Genomic DNA, 18,011 nt, shown 5'->3' with positions numbered 1-18,011 from the left:
TTTACATGTCTCTGAGCACTGCTCAGAGGCATCTGCCGGCTTCTGATTAGCTTGCTTCCTTGTGAGAGAATTGTGTCTAGATATGTTGCTTTCAGATTGTTCCTGATAGAGTTTAGCAAAAGGAGTGAGGGAGTTCTTTGCTGACTTAACTATGCCATTTCTTCTGAAACAAGTAATTAAATTACTTAATCCCCAAGAAGTTTAAAGTACATATGAGCCAGTGGGGCTGTGGATATGATGAGGTGGGGAAAAACATGGTTTTGGTTTTACCTGAATCATTCACTCAGTAATTTATATGTATTTTAAACCCAATTTTTAAGATGCCACAGAGGGAGTCTTTATTACTCTTTAAAAAATATTTTATTTTTAAATTCTTTAAAAAATTATTTATTTTTCTCTTCTATGCATTGGTGTTTTGCCTACATGTGCATCTGTGTGAGGGTGTCAGATCCCTTGGAGCTGGAGTTACACACAATGGTGAGTTGGGAATTGAACCCAGGTACTCTTACCACTGAGCCATCTCTCCAGCCTCAAGGGGTCTTTTATTGAAGCCTTCTGGTGCAGTCATTTGTGGGTACCAGAGCAGTGCACTGAAAATGAACAAAGTGAGGCACAGCAGAAAGTCTCACAAATGCAGCCTCTGAGAACTTGCATCATGGGAAAGATGTACCACTCTTCTCCATGCCCTGGGCAAGATTTGATCTCATGGCTGTCTGCAGCTGCCCATTGTCTTTAAAAAACAGTTCTGTCAAAGGTTTAGAAATGTCTCTTACCTGGAAGATTGTTGGCTCTTCCCTGAAGCTGGTGGAATGGCGCTGAATTCTAACTGATGTCTGCATGAAGCCAGCCATAGCTTACTGAGGCCAGAGGTTGTGTTCTATTTGGTTTTGGTTTTCTGGCCCTTCAGTTTCCCATGCTTTGGAATCCTTGGGCTTATTTGGTGTTTCTTGGTCAGCTGATTTGCTTTCCTTATAGAATTTAGATACCCAGACTAAGAGGTGACGAGCATGCCTTAGGCTGCCTGTTACTGATATCAACTGCTCCTGCTTGGCACTGCAGACTTGTTTTTTAAGGGGAGGGTAGCTTATATAGAGTTAAAACAAAAACAAACAACAACAAAAAAACCAAGTTATTCAGTTAAAAAAGTAAAATTATTCTGCCTAAAAGTCAAGTTTAGTTGGGATCGGGGCTTATATCCACTCCCCCTTATCAGCACTGGGACCCGTTTGGCTTAGACCTGTGCAGGCCCAGTGCATGTTACCACAGCCTCTGCATTTGTATGTGTGTCAGTCCTGTTGTGTGGATGTTTTTGTTTCCTTAGTGTCCTCCATCCCTGCTCTTACAGACTTTCTCTTTCATCTTCCACAAAGTAACCTGACCCTGAGAGGAGGGATTTGATGAAAGTATTTAGAACTGACTGTTTTGAGGTCTTTCATTCTCTGACCATTTTCCAGTTGCAGGTCTCTGTATTTGTTCCCATCTGCTGCAGGAGGAAGCTTCTCTGATAATGGCTGAGCAAGGCACTGATCTGAGTATAGAAGAATGGTGTTAAAAGTAATGTTACTGTTACGTTCCTTTAGCATAGTAGTAGATTTGGTTTTCCCCTAGGTCCAAGGTTTATCTAGTTTCAGGTTCTTCTTGGTCACCTGAGCAGTGTCAAACATAGGTTTCTTTTTGTGGAGTGGGCCTTAAATCCAGTAAGATAGTGGTTGGTTACTCCCACAACGCTGTACCACCCTTACACCAGCGTATGATGCAGGTGGGTCTCCATTGTAGATCAGAGGGTTTGTAGCAGGGTTGGTGTTTTCCCTTTCTCCTCCACTGTCTTGCAGAGTACCTTCCATTAGGGGCAATGGCTCTAGGTAGGTATCACTTGATTTCTCCATGTTTGATGAGTTATACAGGTTTTGTCTTCAACAATAGGGTCTGACCATCAGTTTGTGGAGAGCAACCAATTGCTTTGGCAATAGCTTGAGTTGTTTGGTGGTTTCCATGAACCACTTTGGCCAGCAACTCAATTAGATGTAACGCATTCCTATCACTGGAGGTTTCACTTGGTGGCGAGAGACGTCTGACTGGGACTTTCTCTCCCTGGTTATGTGGTTATTCCATTTCTGTTTCTTTCATGTATGTATGTACTTTCAGAAGCTTCTACTGTAGTGAGTTTCCCTATGACTTCTCATACAGCCTTTAGTGTTAGCTGTCCCTCCTCATATTTCCACCCCCCCCTTCTCTCGTTTCTTTCCTTTTCTGCTTAATCTTCCTGTTCCAGTCCCTCCTTACCCATCCATTCATCCATAATCTGCTTCTTTTTCCTTGGGAGACCTCTGCCCCTCAGTCTCATATACTATAACTTCTGTGGTTATTTGGTTATGGGACCCTTAAAAGCTAACATTCACATATAAGCTAGTGCATACCGTGTTTGCCCTTGGGGTGTGGTTTACCTCACTCAAGATGATTTTTTTCTAGCTATGGAGCTATTTACCTGTGAATGTCATGATTTTTTTTTTTAACAGCTGAGTAAGATTCCATTGTGCAAGTGTACCTACCACCTTTTCTTTATCCATTTACCCACCGATACATCTAGAATGTTTCCACTTTTTGGCTTTCATGAACAGAACAGCACTGAATGTAGATTAGCAAGCCTAGCACTTAATATTCATTCTCTCTCTCTCTCTCTCTCTCTCTCTCTCTCTCTCTCTCTCTCTCTCGGTTTTTCAAGATAGTGTTTCTCTGTAGCTTTGGAGCCTGTCCTGGAACTAGCTCTTGTAGACCAGGCTGGCCTTGAACTCACAGAGATCTGCCTGCTTCTGCCTCCCGAGTGCTAGGATTAAAGGTGTGTGCCACAGCTGCCCGGCTCTAGCCCTTAATTCTTAAAAAAATTGTGGTTTGTTTTCTGGCACAGTGTGCTGTCAGTGCTGCAGCAAGGACAACGGTCACTTAAGACTGCACAGACAAAGAATAGAACAGCAGCAATAATCTTCATTTTAACTTCAGGTGGGCGTATGCTGTAAAGGTCATCATTGTGGTAATACTGTCCAGTTAAAACTGGTGACTTTGTTAAAGGAGATAGGGCCTAGTCCTGTCTTCTGCTTTTTATGAGTGGAAGTTGATCCCTTATAAACTCATTCCCACCTCAGTGTGACTTGTGACAGTGACACTATGAAACATTTATGACTTTGGGTTCAAGATTGTTTATATTTATTTTATAGATGGTGTAATGGTCTGCTCTGTCTCTTTAAGAGACAAGCCACTCTTCCCAACTTCCCCCCAGACAAACTGATCTTCAGCTTCCAGCCTGAGTCCCTGCCCCCCCAGGCAGCTTCTGTCTCTCCCTTCTCCCCACTTTTCCCCTTCCTCTCCTTTCTGTCTGTCTGTCTGTCTGTCTGTCTGTCTCTCTCTCTCTCTCTGCCTTTCTGATCTTGATCTTCTTCCCTTCTCCCTTCTCCCCTCTCCACTGCACAACCCACTAAATAAATATCCAACCTTACTCTGCATGGTATGCCTATCCATGTCTCTGTCTCTTGTCTACCGTGTGGCTCCTTGCCTGGGACTCGTGGTCCACTGCAGCCACTTGGGGAACTGCACCATCCCTGTCTGGGATTGGCTGTTCTTGGGACCTGCTGCCCTCCACTACTATGGAGATCTGTGGCATGGTCTCATGGTCCACTGCCTGCTGCAGCCAGTTCGGGGACCTGCAGCATTTTATTTAAACCATAACAGATGGACTATATGTTGAAAATGAATTCATACATATTACCAAAAAGGCAGCACAACATTGAAAAATGTGTTAAGAACTAGGCCAGTGGGAAGTTCTTTCTGACCTAGGTATTCAGAGAACTGTTCTACTCTTGCTAAGTTTGTCAGTAACCTTCACATCCAAGATCCACATACATCTATCTTTCCATCATCTCTCATGATGATGGAAAGCACACAGCACTGTTTCCAGGCACCCTTCGAACATAGCCAGCCTTCTACCCACTGCTCTCTCTGACTCTGGTCGTCTCACAACACAGGGTTCCAATAAAACCACATATGGAAGACTTACTTATTGAAGGTTCCAGGCTGAAGGTGAGCTGGAGGGAATGGAAGGACTTCATCTGTTGTGACAGGAGAGGCTAGATCTGGACAGCAAGTTGGACGTGGTCTAAGTGGTTTATGTACTTGTGTCTTAGAAAGAAAGGGGTTTTCTTTCTGAAACTTGTGTTCTCTTATACTAGGCTGTTGCATCATTTGCTGAGAATTACTGTTTAGAAAGGGCAATTGGGATTTCGGAGGAAAAACAAAGGATTTGACATTAGTCATTTTAGAGAGCAGTGGCTGAGCCTTTGAAAGGATTGCTGCCACCCACTGCAGTCTGCTGTGTGCAGTGAGCTGGGCTTAGGAACTTGCATAGGAAAAGCAACCAGAACATTTTACTGTTTGTAGAAATTTGTTTAGTTCTTGCAGAGTACAATAGAGAATACAATACAATAGGTATTGTAGAGAAGATTGTTTCTGCATCTGGGGAGCTTATATACACAGGGAGGATTTGCTGTACGCTGCAAGAGGCACAGAGTCTACTTCACTAGCCGCTTTGAGAAAGGGAACAATTTCAATAAGGATGTACAGGAAGCATGTGGGAGGAAGACTAGTGCAGAGGTGTTGGTACCGTGGTAATAGAAAGGCTTTAAGTTCTGGACGGAATGTGCTTCTGTACAGTATGAAATGGGTCAGAGAACTTTATGGCTTTAAAGAAAATTTCATGAAAATATATAACTCCCTAAAGGAGCTTATGTATACCTATTTTCGGGAAGATTTACGAGTTCATACAGTGTAGTGAACATCACACTGTGCTATGATTTCCCAGTGTGGCTGTGAATTGAATGACTTAGTGAGTGTAAGTGTCAATGTGTTCCATTCAAGCTTTTTTTTACCCACTTTTCAGCTTAAAACACACACACACACACCCCAAATTTGAATCCAGGGCTTGAAAAAAATGCCAGTTATCTAAATACAGTATCATATTGTGATAAATATAGCCATTGAGATTTTAGATCTATTCACAAAACTTTATTTTAATATTCATAGGGAACTTTTTTGGACTGTTATCTGAAAAACTGAGGACCCATTTTATCATCAGAACTGACTATTAATTAGGATATTGTTTCAGAAAGAAAAGTTGATCTGCCGCTGAAACTCTCTTTGAATATGTATGGTTCCAAGCTTGCTTTTGTGTATTTAATAACTTTAGTACTATAATCACTCTGTTTACAATTAAATTTGGTGAATATGCTAATATAGAATGTAACAGTGGGTGATTTCAGCAAAGGGCAGTGTGGATTTGCATCTTGATGTGCTTTTCAGTTACATCTGCATTTCATTTAGAATCAAAGGGAAAAGAAACGGTTAGATTATGTAACAGTCATGTGATGATGAAACAGCTTTCTTCCTTCTGTTGCATAGGCTGTTATTGCTGTAGGTTTGAGTGGAGTGTACTGAAATTACATAGATTCAAACTTTCTTACAAGTTGGCTATTCTGTGTATTCCTTAGTAGAAACCTTCATGCTGGGATTGGCTTCATTATTAGAAGAGGCCTCTAACGTACTTATGTAGTTGTTTAATTGAAATGAATGTCTGCAGTTCCTCAGAGCACTCACTAACACGTCAAGACAAGTATTTGTAGCTTTCTTATTTTTGTGAACATGGGTTCCTGGCTTAAGAAATGTCCTTTTCAGAAATTGTGTGCAAAGCAACAGTAGATTGACACACCCTGTTTCCCTGTTCTCAGATACCAGGAGACTTCCTGTTATTCTTAACTAGAAAATAAGAGGGGTTTCAAATGCTGTGATGGTCAAACAGGGCCAGGAAGTGTGGTAAAGGGTCTAGATCTCAGAAAGAGCTGGCACAATAGTGCTCACCAAAGGTGTGCCTCCTGAAGTACATGCCAGGAAAGGGACATTAATGATGACAGAAAGAGGCTCTGTGGGCTCGTGTGCGAGGTCAGAGGTCCGTGTCGGGTGTTAGTCCTCAGGAGCCATGCACCTTCTTCTTTGAAACAGGGTCTCTCACTAGAATTAGGCTAGGTTGGTTGCCTAGGGAGCTCCAGGGATCCACTTATGTCTGTCTCCTCTGTGCTGGGATGACCAGACATGCCACAGCAGCCAGCCTTTTCACCTGCATCCTAGGGGTTAAACGTAGGGCTTCATGCTTTCATGGCAAGTTTGTTACTGGCTGAGCTCTCAGCCTTAGGCTGGTTTCTTTTAATGGAAATAGTATTTCAAGAATATAATTCAGGGGAGGGGAGAGGATGGGAGGGGAGCGGAGAAAAATATGTAACTCAATAAAAACAATTTAAAAAAATATCAAACCATAAAAAAGAATATAGTTTATATGCTAGGGAATATGTGTATTAAGTTACAGGGTTGGTTGTTTCTACACTTTTTTTGTGAGTGGGGTTGCTAAATATGAAGGCTTGTGTATGTGTGTATGTTTTTCATAAAAGGTAATTTCAAGTACAGTTATGTTTCTTTTTTAAAAATATTTATTTATTTATTATGTATACAATATTCTTTCTACATATATGCCTGCAGGCCAGAAGAGGGCACCAGACCTCATTACAGATGGTTGTGAGCCACCATGTGGTTGCTGGGAATTGCACTCAGGACCTTTGGAAGAGCAGGCAATGCTCTTAACTGCTGAGCCATCTCTCCAGCCCCCAGTTATGTTTCTTTAGACAGCATCTGTCTTTGTAGCCTAGGCAGGCTCTTAACTCTTGATCCTTTTGCTTTTGACTTTAGCACTAGGCTTTAGTCATACACCTACATCTAGTTCAAGTACAGCATTTTAAACCATACCTCTCATTTCTGTCTCCTTTTCACATTTGTGAATTTAAGGAACAAAGGAATAATATGTTAAAGATGTCACCTAATTATAGCAGTCCTCTGTTAGCCCAGGGGAGTCATGCCAAGATCCTAGTGGATCCTGGAAACCATGCTGGTAGTGGAGCCTATACACACTGCTGACCAGTGCATATAATATGGATCCAACTTCAGCTTATAAGGTGAGTGGAGTCAGAGTAATGGTAGTAACCAAGATCAGAGCAGTCAGCAGAGTGTCCGATAAGAGAGGTGCTTGTGGTTTCCGTGTCTCTGACGTCTATCTCTTCTTGTGAGATGGGCATGTTGTGTCCTTAATGAGATTAATGCGGTGAATGACCAAGCGTTGTGAGGTAGTGGAGAGCCCTAGACTGTGTCACTTAAACACAAGCACTGTGGTATATCACAGTCACTTTGGTAACTGAGATGGCTCCCATAACTCTGGAAGGGCAGCAAACATAGTGGGCATGCACTAGACAAAGGGGTGTCTAGACAAAGGTCTGGGCAGAGTGAGAGCTCTGGATGCATCCAGTACTATGAATGGCACTCAGTATTAAACTTTATGAAGTATTTCTGGAATATTGCATTTAGAATTTTGGACCTTGTCTGCCCGTGGATAACATGATAATCTGTGGAAGGATTAGTGAGAGGTTACTGGTCTCCGTGTGCCAGCCCACATTTATACACAGTATTCTGGGTTAACAGAACTACCGCACCCAGCTGGCACTTCTAGTTTACATTGAAATAGCTATAGCTCAGTTTTTTGGGGGGGCGGGGTTGGGTAAGGAAATGTTTTTCTGAAAGGATATGTTGTGTTTATCCCATACCCTCCTCTCCCTTGCTCCTGGTGTCAGTTGAGTGGGCACGGCTTCCCAGTTGCAAATTGTTTTTGCTGTTCTCCCTTTTGTTCAGTCTTGGGTTCTCGAAAACCTAGTCTTCCTTGTGAAGCTCACTTGGTTGTAACTGCAGCATCTTCTTGAGCCGGGTGTGTGCGTAAGATACACTGCTCTGAAGTTTTGAGAGTTGTATGTACCAGTCTTGTCGGTATCCACTTACATTGTGTTGTGGAGACAGGAACCATTTCCCAGTTTTGCTTTGAATGGTATGCTAGGGTTTGGAGTTTGCTCTAGTGCTTTCTTGTATGGTTTGGGGGTGTGAAGGGGAGGGAATTCAGGGAGGCTCAGTGTTGCTGCAGAGTTTCCTAGAATTAGTTTTTGGGTGTTTTAAGAGTGACATTCCTGGTCTTAATTATTACAGTAAGCTCCAGATAGCTGGCCCTAAGAATAAAGTTAAAAATAAGAGCCAATAGTTTTATTTGGAGAAACACACACACACACACACACACACACACACACCTTTTTTTTAAAAACCACAAATCCGTATGAAATAATGCTGAGGCAGATTTAATTTATAGTATGGTATCTTTATTGCACATAGAAAGGAATTCTAGAAAGAACCATTTGTCCAGGCACTTGAGTTACAGAAAGGAGAGTTTTAAAGTCATTTAAAACTGTTTCGACAACTATAAGAAAATAATCAAATAGGAAATTGCTGTGATTTGATAAAGCTGGATGAAGTTGAGAAGAAATCAGGTTAATGCTGGAGACTGCTGTGTGTTCGAGTTCATTCTTTTAATGGAGTTGCCACCCAGACACAGAAGTTAATCTCTTCTCAGTGTTTTGAGTCCTGGTTGCCGTGGCTGTTAGCAAGATTCTGCTGGGCAAGATTTCGGCACAGAATTAAAGCACCTTGAGAGAACTGGTCTGAGGAAGGACCAGCACCAAGTTTCTTTGCTTTGAAGATGATTTTCACCTTAGAGAAGGTTGAAATTTGGGAAAATGCACAGTGATTTTTAGGGAAAAGTTAATCAGTTAATAAAGTATCTGCACTAGGGTTTTCTAAAGGAACAGGACTGGTACAATGATGTATATAGGGGGAGGCTGTGGTCCTAGTAGTTCAGCAGTGACTGTCTCCTGATGGAAAAGAAAAGACTGGATGAAGCTGGGCAGTGGTGGCACACGCCTTTAATCTCAGCACTCAGGAGGCAGAAGCAGGCGGATCTCTGTGAGTCGAGGCCAGCCTGGTCCATAAGAGCTAGTTCCAGGATAGGCTCCAAAGCTACAGAGAAACCCTGTCTTGAAAAAACAAAACAAATAAAAAGACTGGATGTCTGAACAGTCCCTTTCAGACTAGTGTTGAAGTTCCGGGAAAGTCCTAAGAGAGCTGCTGGTCTTTAGTCTGAGTTGGAATCCTAAAGAAGTAGGTTTTAATACCAGCGAAGGAATGCCTTAGCAACAGGGTAGATGAACTTGTCAGTGATACTAATGGCAGGCAGACAAAAACAAAAGCTTCCTTCTTCCATGTTCTTTTACATGGGCTGTCACCAGAAGGTGTGGCTCTGATTTAGAGCAGGTCCCCCCAACTCAAACGGTCCAGTCAAGAAAAGCCCTTCATAGTGTGCCCAGTTGAGCGGCTTCAGTTTTACTTGATTCCAGATGTAGTTGACAACCAGGATTAACTATCACATTCCTATTTGCATATATGGAATTCGTGCATGTGTAGTGATAGTTGGAGGGCATTTGCTGAAAATTTTCAGTCTAATACTCTGTGTTAGGGTTAGGGAGACAATCTAGCAGTTGAGAGCAAATACTGTTCGTGCAAAGGACCTGAGTTTGGTTTCTAGCACCCATGTCAGGTTACTCATAACAACCTGTAACTCCAGCTCCAAGGATCTCATTCTCCTGGCCTCCTCAGACACCCACACAGACATTCTATATACATGGTTTAAAAAATAAGAAAATAAAGCACCGTTTTTTTTTCTGCTTATTTTTATTTTTGTGTATCTGGGCATTTTGCTACACCATGTGCACGCCTAGTTCCTGAGAAAGCCAGAAGAGGGTGTGGAATTCCCTGGGACTAGAGTTATAGATGATGGTGAGCCACCATGTAGATGCTGGTAATTGAACCTGGAACATCTCAAGAGCAGCCAGTGCTCTTAACCACCGAGCCACCACTCCAAACTCAAGAAAACAAATCTTTTAATAAAGTGTGTTTAGGGCCGGGCGATGGTGGTGCACGCCTTTAATCCCAGCACTCGGGAGGCAGAGGCAGGCGGATCTCTGTGAGTTCGAGACCAGCCTGGTCTACAGAGCTAGTTCCAGGACAGGCTCCAAAACCACAGAGAAACCCTGTCTCGAAAAAAAACAAAACAAAACAAAAAGTGTTTAGTATATCTGGGTTCAGAATGTGGCATCTTAACAGACCCCATTTGAAATAGCATTCTAAGTGTTGCAGGCCAGGCTTTTCAGTCACTCCCATCTCTCTGCTTTGTCTTCTGGTGTTTTTAGGGAAACCTTTGAGTTAGTATTTATAGAAAGAAGAACTTGAAGTCATGCAACTTACCTTTATGTACAGAAAATTGTAGATTATGCAGTGAGTTATACCTGAGTGCATGTGAAGCTTAGGGAGATATGCTTTGATCAGGACTTCCCATCTAGCCAGTTACATCCTTGGGAGGCAGTCATGCTCTTCCCCAGTAAAACTGTTTCCCCAGAACATTCTGTTACACTTGTGCTGGTGACAAAAGTGAGCGAGCTGCTTTTCTAGGATGCCCAGGGAGAAGGGGCACATTGGATGGTGGAGACTTTGTAGAGCTAGCTGGTAGTGTGTACCACTTCTCTGCTGAGCCTCTGTCCTCGTGTAAATGGTGCTGGTGCAGTGTTCCTACTCAGCACCTACTCTAGTGCCACAAACGTCCTGTCCTTCCCCCTTGGGCATACCTAATTGGGATTGTAGTCTGTGCTTGGATTTAGCGCGTCCCTACTACTTAGGATCTCTTGGCTGCATTACGAGGTATTGTGCATTCTAATTGCATGTCTTCCCTCAGTTGCATAAAACAGTTCTTGTTTTGTTGTTACTAAGTAGTATTTTAGTTACAGATGGTATGCCACTGGAACTTAAGGTGCTTTCCATAATTGCATTATATTTATGGTTTCCTATTCAAAGCTTAGCGACAATCAAATAGGATCCTAGCTGTTACAGACCAGAATTAGTAGACATCCTTCTCTTTAGTCTTGGGCACTCCTTGCTGAGTAGAAGCCTTCTGTAGGGGAATGTTCTGAACACTTCTAAGGTTATGATTGTGAGCAAAATTGCTTTGTTATTACAGAGAAAATGCCACGTGCAAAAGCAGCTCAGGCTGGAAGACAGGGTCCTGCAAAGAGGCGCCTTGCAGAGCAGTTTGCTGCTGGGGAGATCATAACCGACATGTCTAAAAAAGAATGGAAACTAGGACTGCCCATTGGCCAGGGTGGCTTTGGCTGCCTATATCTTGGTAAGTGTATGGTGATTACTAGTCATCAGTATAAAGACTCAAATGTTTCTTATGAAATAGTTTCTCATTTAAGCTATTGCAAGATGCTGTTGATTATCTGCGTTGAGATTGTGTGGTTGATCATAAGATCACCTCTGGTATATAGATAGAAGATGGCTCATTTTATTATAGAAAAAATTAAAATGCTATGATAATTGTTACTGGTAAACACAATATCCTAAGAGTCTTAGGATTTCTACACAGTCTAAGTTATCTTGAGACTGGAAAGGTGTATCCGTCCTTTTTCCTCCATATTAGACTTGACCTATAGCTAGTTCTATTAGTTAGCGTGCTTATCTTGGGATAGTTGGAGACCAAGTTAGAATTCTGAACTTCTGTGAGTTTACTGAATTATCAACATTAAAAATGGTTTACCTGGGGCTGGAGAGATGGCTCATTGGTTCAGACCCAATTCCCAGCATCTACATGACAGCTCACAGCTGTCTGTAACTCCAGTTCTACAGAACTTTTAGACATTATTTATTTCTGGTACAGGCTAGAAGAAGGGATTAGAGTTACATATGGTTGTGAGCCACCATGGATGGTAGGAATCGAGCTCCAGTCCCCTGGAGTAGCAACCAGGACTTCTAACAATTGAGCCATCACTCTAGCCATAACAGTTTCAGTTTAGAACAGTTTACATAAAATGAAATGTATAGACATTTTTAAAAACCCACAACTGTAAAGATCTATAAAATGTAGCTACTTAAGTGGTTTTCTTTCAAGTAGTTACTATAAAATGAAAACTTAATTTTTGTCCCTTTCCAGCAACATCTGACTAGGAGTGTCAGTACTACAGTGAAGGTTGATATCGCCTGGAAACTTGTTAGCATTGCCATTCTCATATCGCACCTACCCATGGTTCAGAGACTGGGGAAGGCCTGCGGAGCTGTTTGAATAGCTCTTTAGGTGGCTGGGTGCATACTGAGGTTTGAGAACCACACTGGGCTGACCCTGCTTTACTTCCGTGACTGGGAACTCTGCTCTGCCCTTGGTCTTATGAAACAGCTTACAAACAGCACTTTGGTACCCTATCTTGTGTCCAAGCCTCCTGATGGAGATTGTACTTGCCTTTGGAAAAGCATACGCTGCTACTCTGGTTTGTTTAGAACCAGAGCTGTCCCAATGAAGTAGGCTATATTTATGTAAGGTGAAAGTTCTCATAAAACACGAAAACATAGCTGTTCATGAAATGATCACTTTGTTGTGATAAAATAACCCTTGGGGGTTGGGAGTGTGTGACAGCAAACACTGCCATTGTAGTTCCTGATTTTAGAGGGTTCAGTCCATGCTGTTTGGCCCCATGCCCCTGTGTTTCCATGTGTTTGGGCAGAGTGTCATGATGGTAGGCTCATGTGACAGGAGAGTCTCCTCTGATGCACTGGAAGTAGAAGGCTCCAGGGCAAGATTCCCCTGCTGGCTTCTATCACTGTGTCCTACCACTGTCTTCTCCAGCTGTGTCCTACTTCCTAAAATTTCTAGAACTTACCATCAGCTCTGTATGCTGCAGCCTTTTATGAGGTCACTTGCTCCTCATTCAATTACATTAATCATAGCAGCCGAATAATGTATTTCAAGCTTCCTCCTCTGAGGAGGTGCTGTGGTCACTGCAGGACTTTGGAGTTCATTAACAGAAACTTGTTGCTAAGTAGGTTGTTCATTTCATCTCCCTAAAGTCTCTGCTTGAGCCACCATGCTACCCTGTGCTCTTCATTACTGCATAGTATTGTTTCTATTTCAGTGTCCTTGCTCTTATGACTTATGTGAGTTTGGAACTTGCTTTGTGTGTATGCTTGATGTTTTATTTCTATCATTAGAATGTGCCATCAAGTTGTTAGTATTTTTAATACTTTTTTTATTGATACTATTGAGATCTCCCCTCCTCTCCCCTCCCCACTTCAGCCCTCCCCCAAGGTTCCCATGCTTTCAGTTTACTCAGGAGATATTGTCTTTTTCTACTTTCTACTTCCCATGTAGATTTGATCTATGTAAGTCTCTCTTAGTGTCCTTATTGTTGTGTAGTGGTTTGTAGGCTGGCTTTCTTTGCTTTATGTTTAAAAACCACCTATCAGTGAGTACATGTGATAATTGTCTTTCTGTGTCTGTTACCTCACTAAAAATAATGTTTTTTAGCCCCATCAATTTTCCTGCAAAATTCAAGATGTTGTTATTTTTTTCTGCTTTGTAGTACTCCATTGCGTAAATGTACCACATTTTCCTTATCCATTCTTCGGTCGAAGGGCATTAAGGTTGTTTCTAGGTTCTGGCTATGACAAACAAAGCTGAACAGCACATGTTCTTGTGGTATGATTGAGCATCCTTTGGATATATACCCAAAAGTGGTATTACTGGGTCTTGAGGAAGGTTGTTTCCCAATTTTCTGAGAAATCGCCACACTGACATCCAAAGGGGCTGTGCCAGCTTGCATTCCCACCAGCAATGCAGAAGTGTTCCCTTTACCCCACAACCTCTCCAGCATAAGCTGTCATCAGTGTTTTTGATCTTGGCCATTGTTACAGGTGTAAGATGGGATCTCAGAGTTGTTTTGATTTGCATTGCTCTGATGAGTAAGGATGTTGAACATTTCCTTAAGTGTCTTTCAGCCATTTTAGATTCCTCTGTTGAGAGTTCTCTGTTTAGGTCTGTATTCTATATTTTTTTATTGGATTATGTGTTCTTTTGGTGTCCAGTTTCTTGAGTTCTTTGTATATTTTGGAGATCAGACCTCTGTCTGATGTAGGGTTAGTGAAGATCTTTTCCCATTCTGTAGGCTGTCGTTTTGTCTTGTTGACCGTGTCCTTTGCTTTACAGAAGCTTTTCAGTTTCAGGAGGTCCCATTTATTAATTGTTTCTCTCAGTGTCTGTGTTGCTGGGGTTATATTTAGGCAGTGGTTCCCTGTGCCAATGAGTTCAAGTGCACTTCCCACTTTCTCTTCTATAAGGTTTAGTGTGGTTGGCTTTATGTTGAGGTCTTTGATCCGTTTGCAGTTAAATTTTGTGCATCGAGATAGATATGGGTCTATTTTCATTCTTCTACATGTTGATATTCAGTTATGCCAGCACCACTTGTTAAATATGCTTTTTTTCCCCATTTGATATTTTTTGCTTCTTGATCAAAAATCAGGTGTTTGAAGATGTGTGGCTTGATACCCAGGTCTTCTATTCAGTTCCACTGGTCCTCCTGTCTGTTCTTATACCAGTACCAGGCTGTTTTCAGTACTCTAGCTCTGTAGTAGAGTTTGAAGTCAGGGATTGTGATGCCTCCAGAAGTTCTTTTATTGTACAGGATTGTTTTGGCTATCCTGGGTTTTTTGCTTTTCCATATGAAGTTGAGTACTGTTCTTTCGAGGTCTTTGAAGAATTTTGCTGGGATTTTTATGGGCATTGTGTTGAATCTGTACATTGCTTTTGGTAAGATTGCCATTTTTACTATGTTAATTCTGCCTACCCAAGAGCATGGGAGATTTTTCCATTTCTTTCTTCAAAGATTTAAAGTTCTTGTCATACAAGTCTTCCACTTGTTTGGTTAGAGTTACCCCAAGATATCTTATGCTGTTTGTGGCTATTGTGAAAGTTTTTGATTCTCTGATTTCTTCCCCAGCCCTTTTATCATCTGTGTACAGGAGGGCTGCTGATTTTTTTGAGTTAATCTTGTATCCTGCTACATTGCTGAAAGTGTTTATGAGTTGTAGAAGTTCCTTGGTAGAATTTTTGGGATCACTTATGTAAACTATCATATCATCAGCAAACAGTGAGAGTTTGACTTCTTTTTTTCCAATTTGTATCCCCTTGATCTTCCTTTGGTGTCTTATTGCTCTAGCTTAGACTTCAAGAACTATATTGAATAGATATGGAGAGAGTGGACAACCTTGTCTTGTTCCTGATTTCAGTGGGATCGCTTGGAGTTTATCTCCATTTAGTTTGATGTTTGCTGTTGGCTTGCTGTATATTGCCTTTATTATCTTTAGGTATGTTCCTTGTATCCCTGCTCTCTCCAAGACCTTTATCAAGAAGGGATGTTGTATTTTGTCAAAAGCTTTTTTGGCATCTAATGAGATGATCATGTGGTTTTTATTTTTCAGCTTGTTTATGTGGTGGATTACGTTGACAGATTTTTATATGTTGAACCATCCCTGCATCTGTAGGATGAAGCCGACTTGGTCATGGTAGATGATGGTTCTGATGTGTTCTTGGATTTGAGTATTTTTAATACTTAACAAACAATCTGTGACTTAGGACTTTGCTCTCTGTGTAGAGAAGGAGGATTTGCTTCAAGATTGATGCCTTCATTGCTGTGTACACTGATACATTGAAGCTGCCCGATGTGGTAGCAATTGTGTATAACGTCTGAACTTGGAAGCATTGAATCTCTCTCCATTTTGGTTTTACACAGAGCTTGTTGCTTTCCTTTTATTTATTCCCTTTATCCTCTTTCATGATGCCTCCCCCACACACGTGAATTCTTTTCTCAGTTGCAGGGTAAACCTCCTTGTTGACACGGCATAGCTCTTGTCTTCTTTGTGTCTGGCATAGTGTGTGCGTGTGTTGTGGAGAAACATTGTGTCTCTTCTCACTGGAGTGTGCAGTAGTACTGGGATGCTATCTTCATTTTCATGTTTGTTAAAGATTCTGAACCTGCCTTATTCCTAATTCAGCATCTAAGTGCTGCTCCCTGGGGCTGTTCTTAGGGAGCTCAGAGCTCTTCTTCACTGAGTGAGTGTTTCTAGAAGCTGGTGCTTGTCCTGTGTTTGAAGTGCTTTGGCTGCAATTCTTCTTTGGTTTTATTTTCTGTTTTCTCAGTCTGCCTATCTTCTGTTCCGAGGTAGGGGTGCCTTTGCGATCTGTCCTAGCATTTCTTTTCTCTCTCTGTTTGTTCCTTAGGAGATTTCTAAATAAATAATGTGAGGCTCTAAATAAATAGTCTTTTCATTTAAACTGTGCTGGAGACTGAACCTAGACCTCACCTATGCAGGGATGGATGTGCTATTCTACTGAACTAGATCCTCAACCTGATAGGTAGCATTTCTCAGCTAATCACTAAGACTTTGAGACATATATGCAGGGGTGACTATAAGGGGTATCAGCCGCTTTGTGTTGTTATGGTCAGACACCCTAAAGGGGAGGATTTGCTTTGGCTCACAGACCTTGAGTCTAGAGTTGCAGCTCGTACATATGAGGGGAACCTGGTAGTGGCAGGAGTGGAGGACAGCCATCCACAGTGCAGCAGACCAGGATGCAGAGAGTGTTGGTCTGAACTGGGGGGGGGGGGCTGTAACTGTCAGAGGTCCTCAGCCAGTAACCTACTTCCTTTTCAAGGTTTGCTGCCTCTCAAGGGTACCATCAAATGAGCATAAGTGTTCAAAATACAAGTCTGGGGACATTTTAGTTTCAAACCATAGCAACATCTGAACTTAGATTAGTAAGTGTCCCAAACAAGATACCCCAAAGTACTCTCCTGCATTTCTCCATTTGCAGCTTTTGATGCAGTTTTGTGCCCAAACCCTAGAAGTGTCTCTTCCTCTGCATCCTGGTCCTGCATCGAGGTCCTGTTAGCTGCCTTTTGAGTCTATGATCACAGTCTGCTAGCACCACCTTGGTGGGCCCATGCAGTTGTCAGAGCACACTCTGCCCCACTATTATACTATCAGATCTCTTCATTGCTCTGCCTGCTTCTGTTCTTGGCTTGCCTGCACACAGTTCTCCCAAGCAGCCCCATCAAAGTTGGGTTATGCTAGTCCTTTTGGCAAAACCTTGGAGGCTTCCTGTCTCTGTTACAGCAGCAGTCCTAACCTTGATATTGTTAAGCCCTTCATGTTTGATCCCAGCTGCTTTTTAATGGGTATTCTGCCCTTTTTATATCATGGTCTTTCTCTGTCCATTGGTGTCCTGGCTTTACAAATGCTTGTAACACTCCCATATGGGGGCCTTTGGTGCTAGTCCATGTAGAATGCTCTTCCTGTGAATTCCTGTGGCTTAAACTGTTTCATGGTTTAGCGATGTCCCAGGCTCTTCTTAACACACTGCAACACTGCCTACCCCCTTCACTGTTTAAAATTCTATCTCTCCTATCACATCAAACATGCTTTATATTTTATGTGATGTTTGTATTTTACTGCTCAAATGGCAGCCAGAAGAACTGTTTTTTTTCCTCTGTCCACTTGCAAATTACCCCCCCCCCTTTTTGAGATAGGGTTCTGTGTAACAACTCTGGCTATCCTAGAACTCACTGTGTAGACCAGACTGTCCTCAAATTTACAGAGATCCACCTGCCTCTGCTACCAAGTCCTGGGATTAAAGGAATATGCCACCACTGCCCAGCTGGAAATTTCCATTTCTTAGAAAATGTCACAGTGTAGGTACTTGTTGATGAGTTTGGAAAGGCTTCCCATTCTGCATGGCGGTGCCCCAAGTATTGCTCTGCATAACTAGTGTCTGGGGTCAGCACTTCTGCTTCTGGCTGTTCTTTCCTAAAGGGCTATATAGCTTGTTAGACCCTGGGCTTTCACCAGTCTGCATCCTCCAGGGATTCACTGTACAACATACCAATGACCAGAGGACTTCTGTATAAAAGAAATAGCCTTAACTTTGTATCGGCTGACCAAATAGAAGAAACCAAAAACTGCTAGATACAGTCTACACATGAAGAAGTCTTTGACTAGGGGCAGTGTTGTAGTGATGCTGGGAAATGCCACTTGGGGACTGGGATTCACTCTTCACAGGGCTGCAGGGCTGTAGGCCTATGTGTCTGTCATTTGCTGTCTGTGCAACACTGCTTGTTCTA

At 42.2% G+C, this 18,011-nt stretch overlaps 1 protein-coding gene across 4 annotated transcripts in view; it reads left to right on the top strand.

Moving 5' to 3' along the window:
* The window catches only part of Vrk1 (VRK serine/threonine kinase 1), a 71,830-nt gene that overhangs the window by 19,655 nt on the left and 34,164 nt on the right, over positions 1-18,011 (top strand). For all 4 annotated transcript variants that reach the window (XM_041633264.1, XM_041633259.1, XM_041633262.1 and 1 more), the window contains one exon: positions 11,027-11,191. In XM_041633264.1, coding sequence (XP_041489198.1) covers positions 11,032-11,191 — 160 coding nt within the window. In that variant the 5' untranslated portion in view covers positions 11,027-11,031. The remainder of the gene's footprint in view (positions 1-11,026; positions 11,192-18,011) is intronic.

This window comes from Microtus oregoni, unplaced genomic scaffold (genome assembly GCF_018167655.1).
Source record: "Microtus oregoni isolate MIOR12 unplaced genomic scaffold, Mior012 000043F_ref0000047, whole genome shotgun sequence".
Lineage (NCBI taxonomy): Eukaryota > Metazoa > Chordata > Mammalia > Rodentia > Cricetidae > Microtus > Microtus oregoni.
This window is presented reverse-complemented; position numbering and strand designations above follow the sequence as displayed.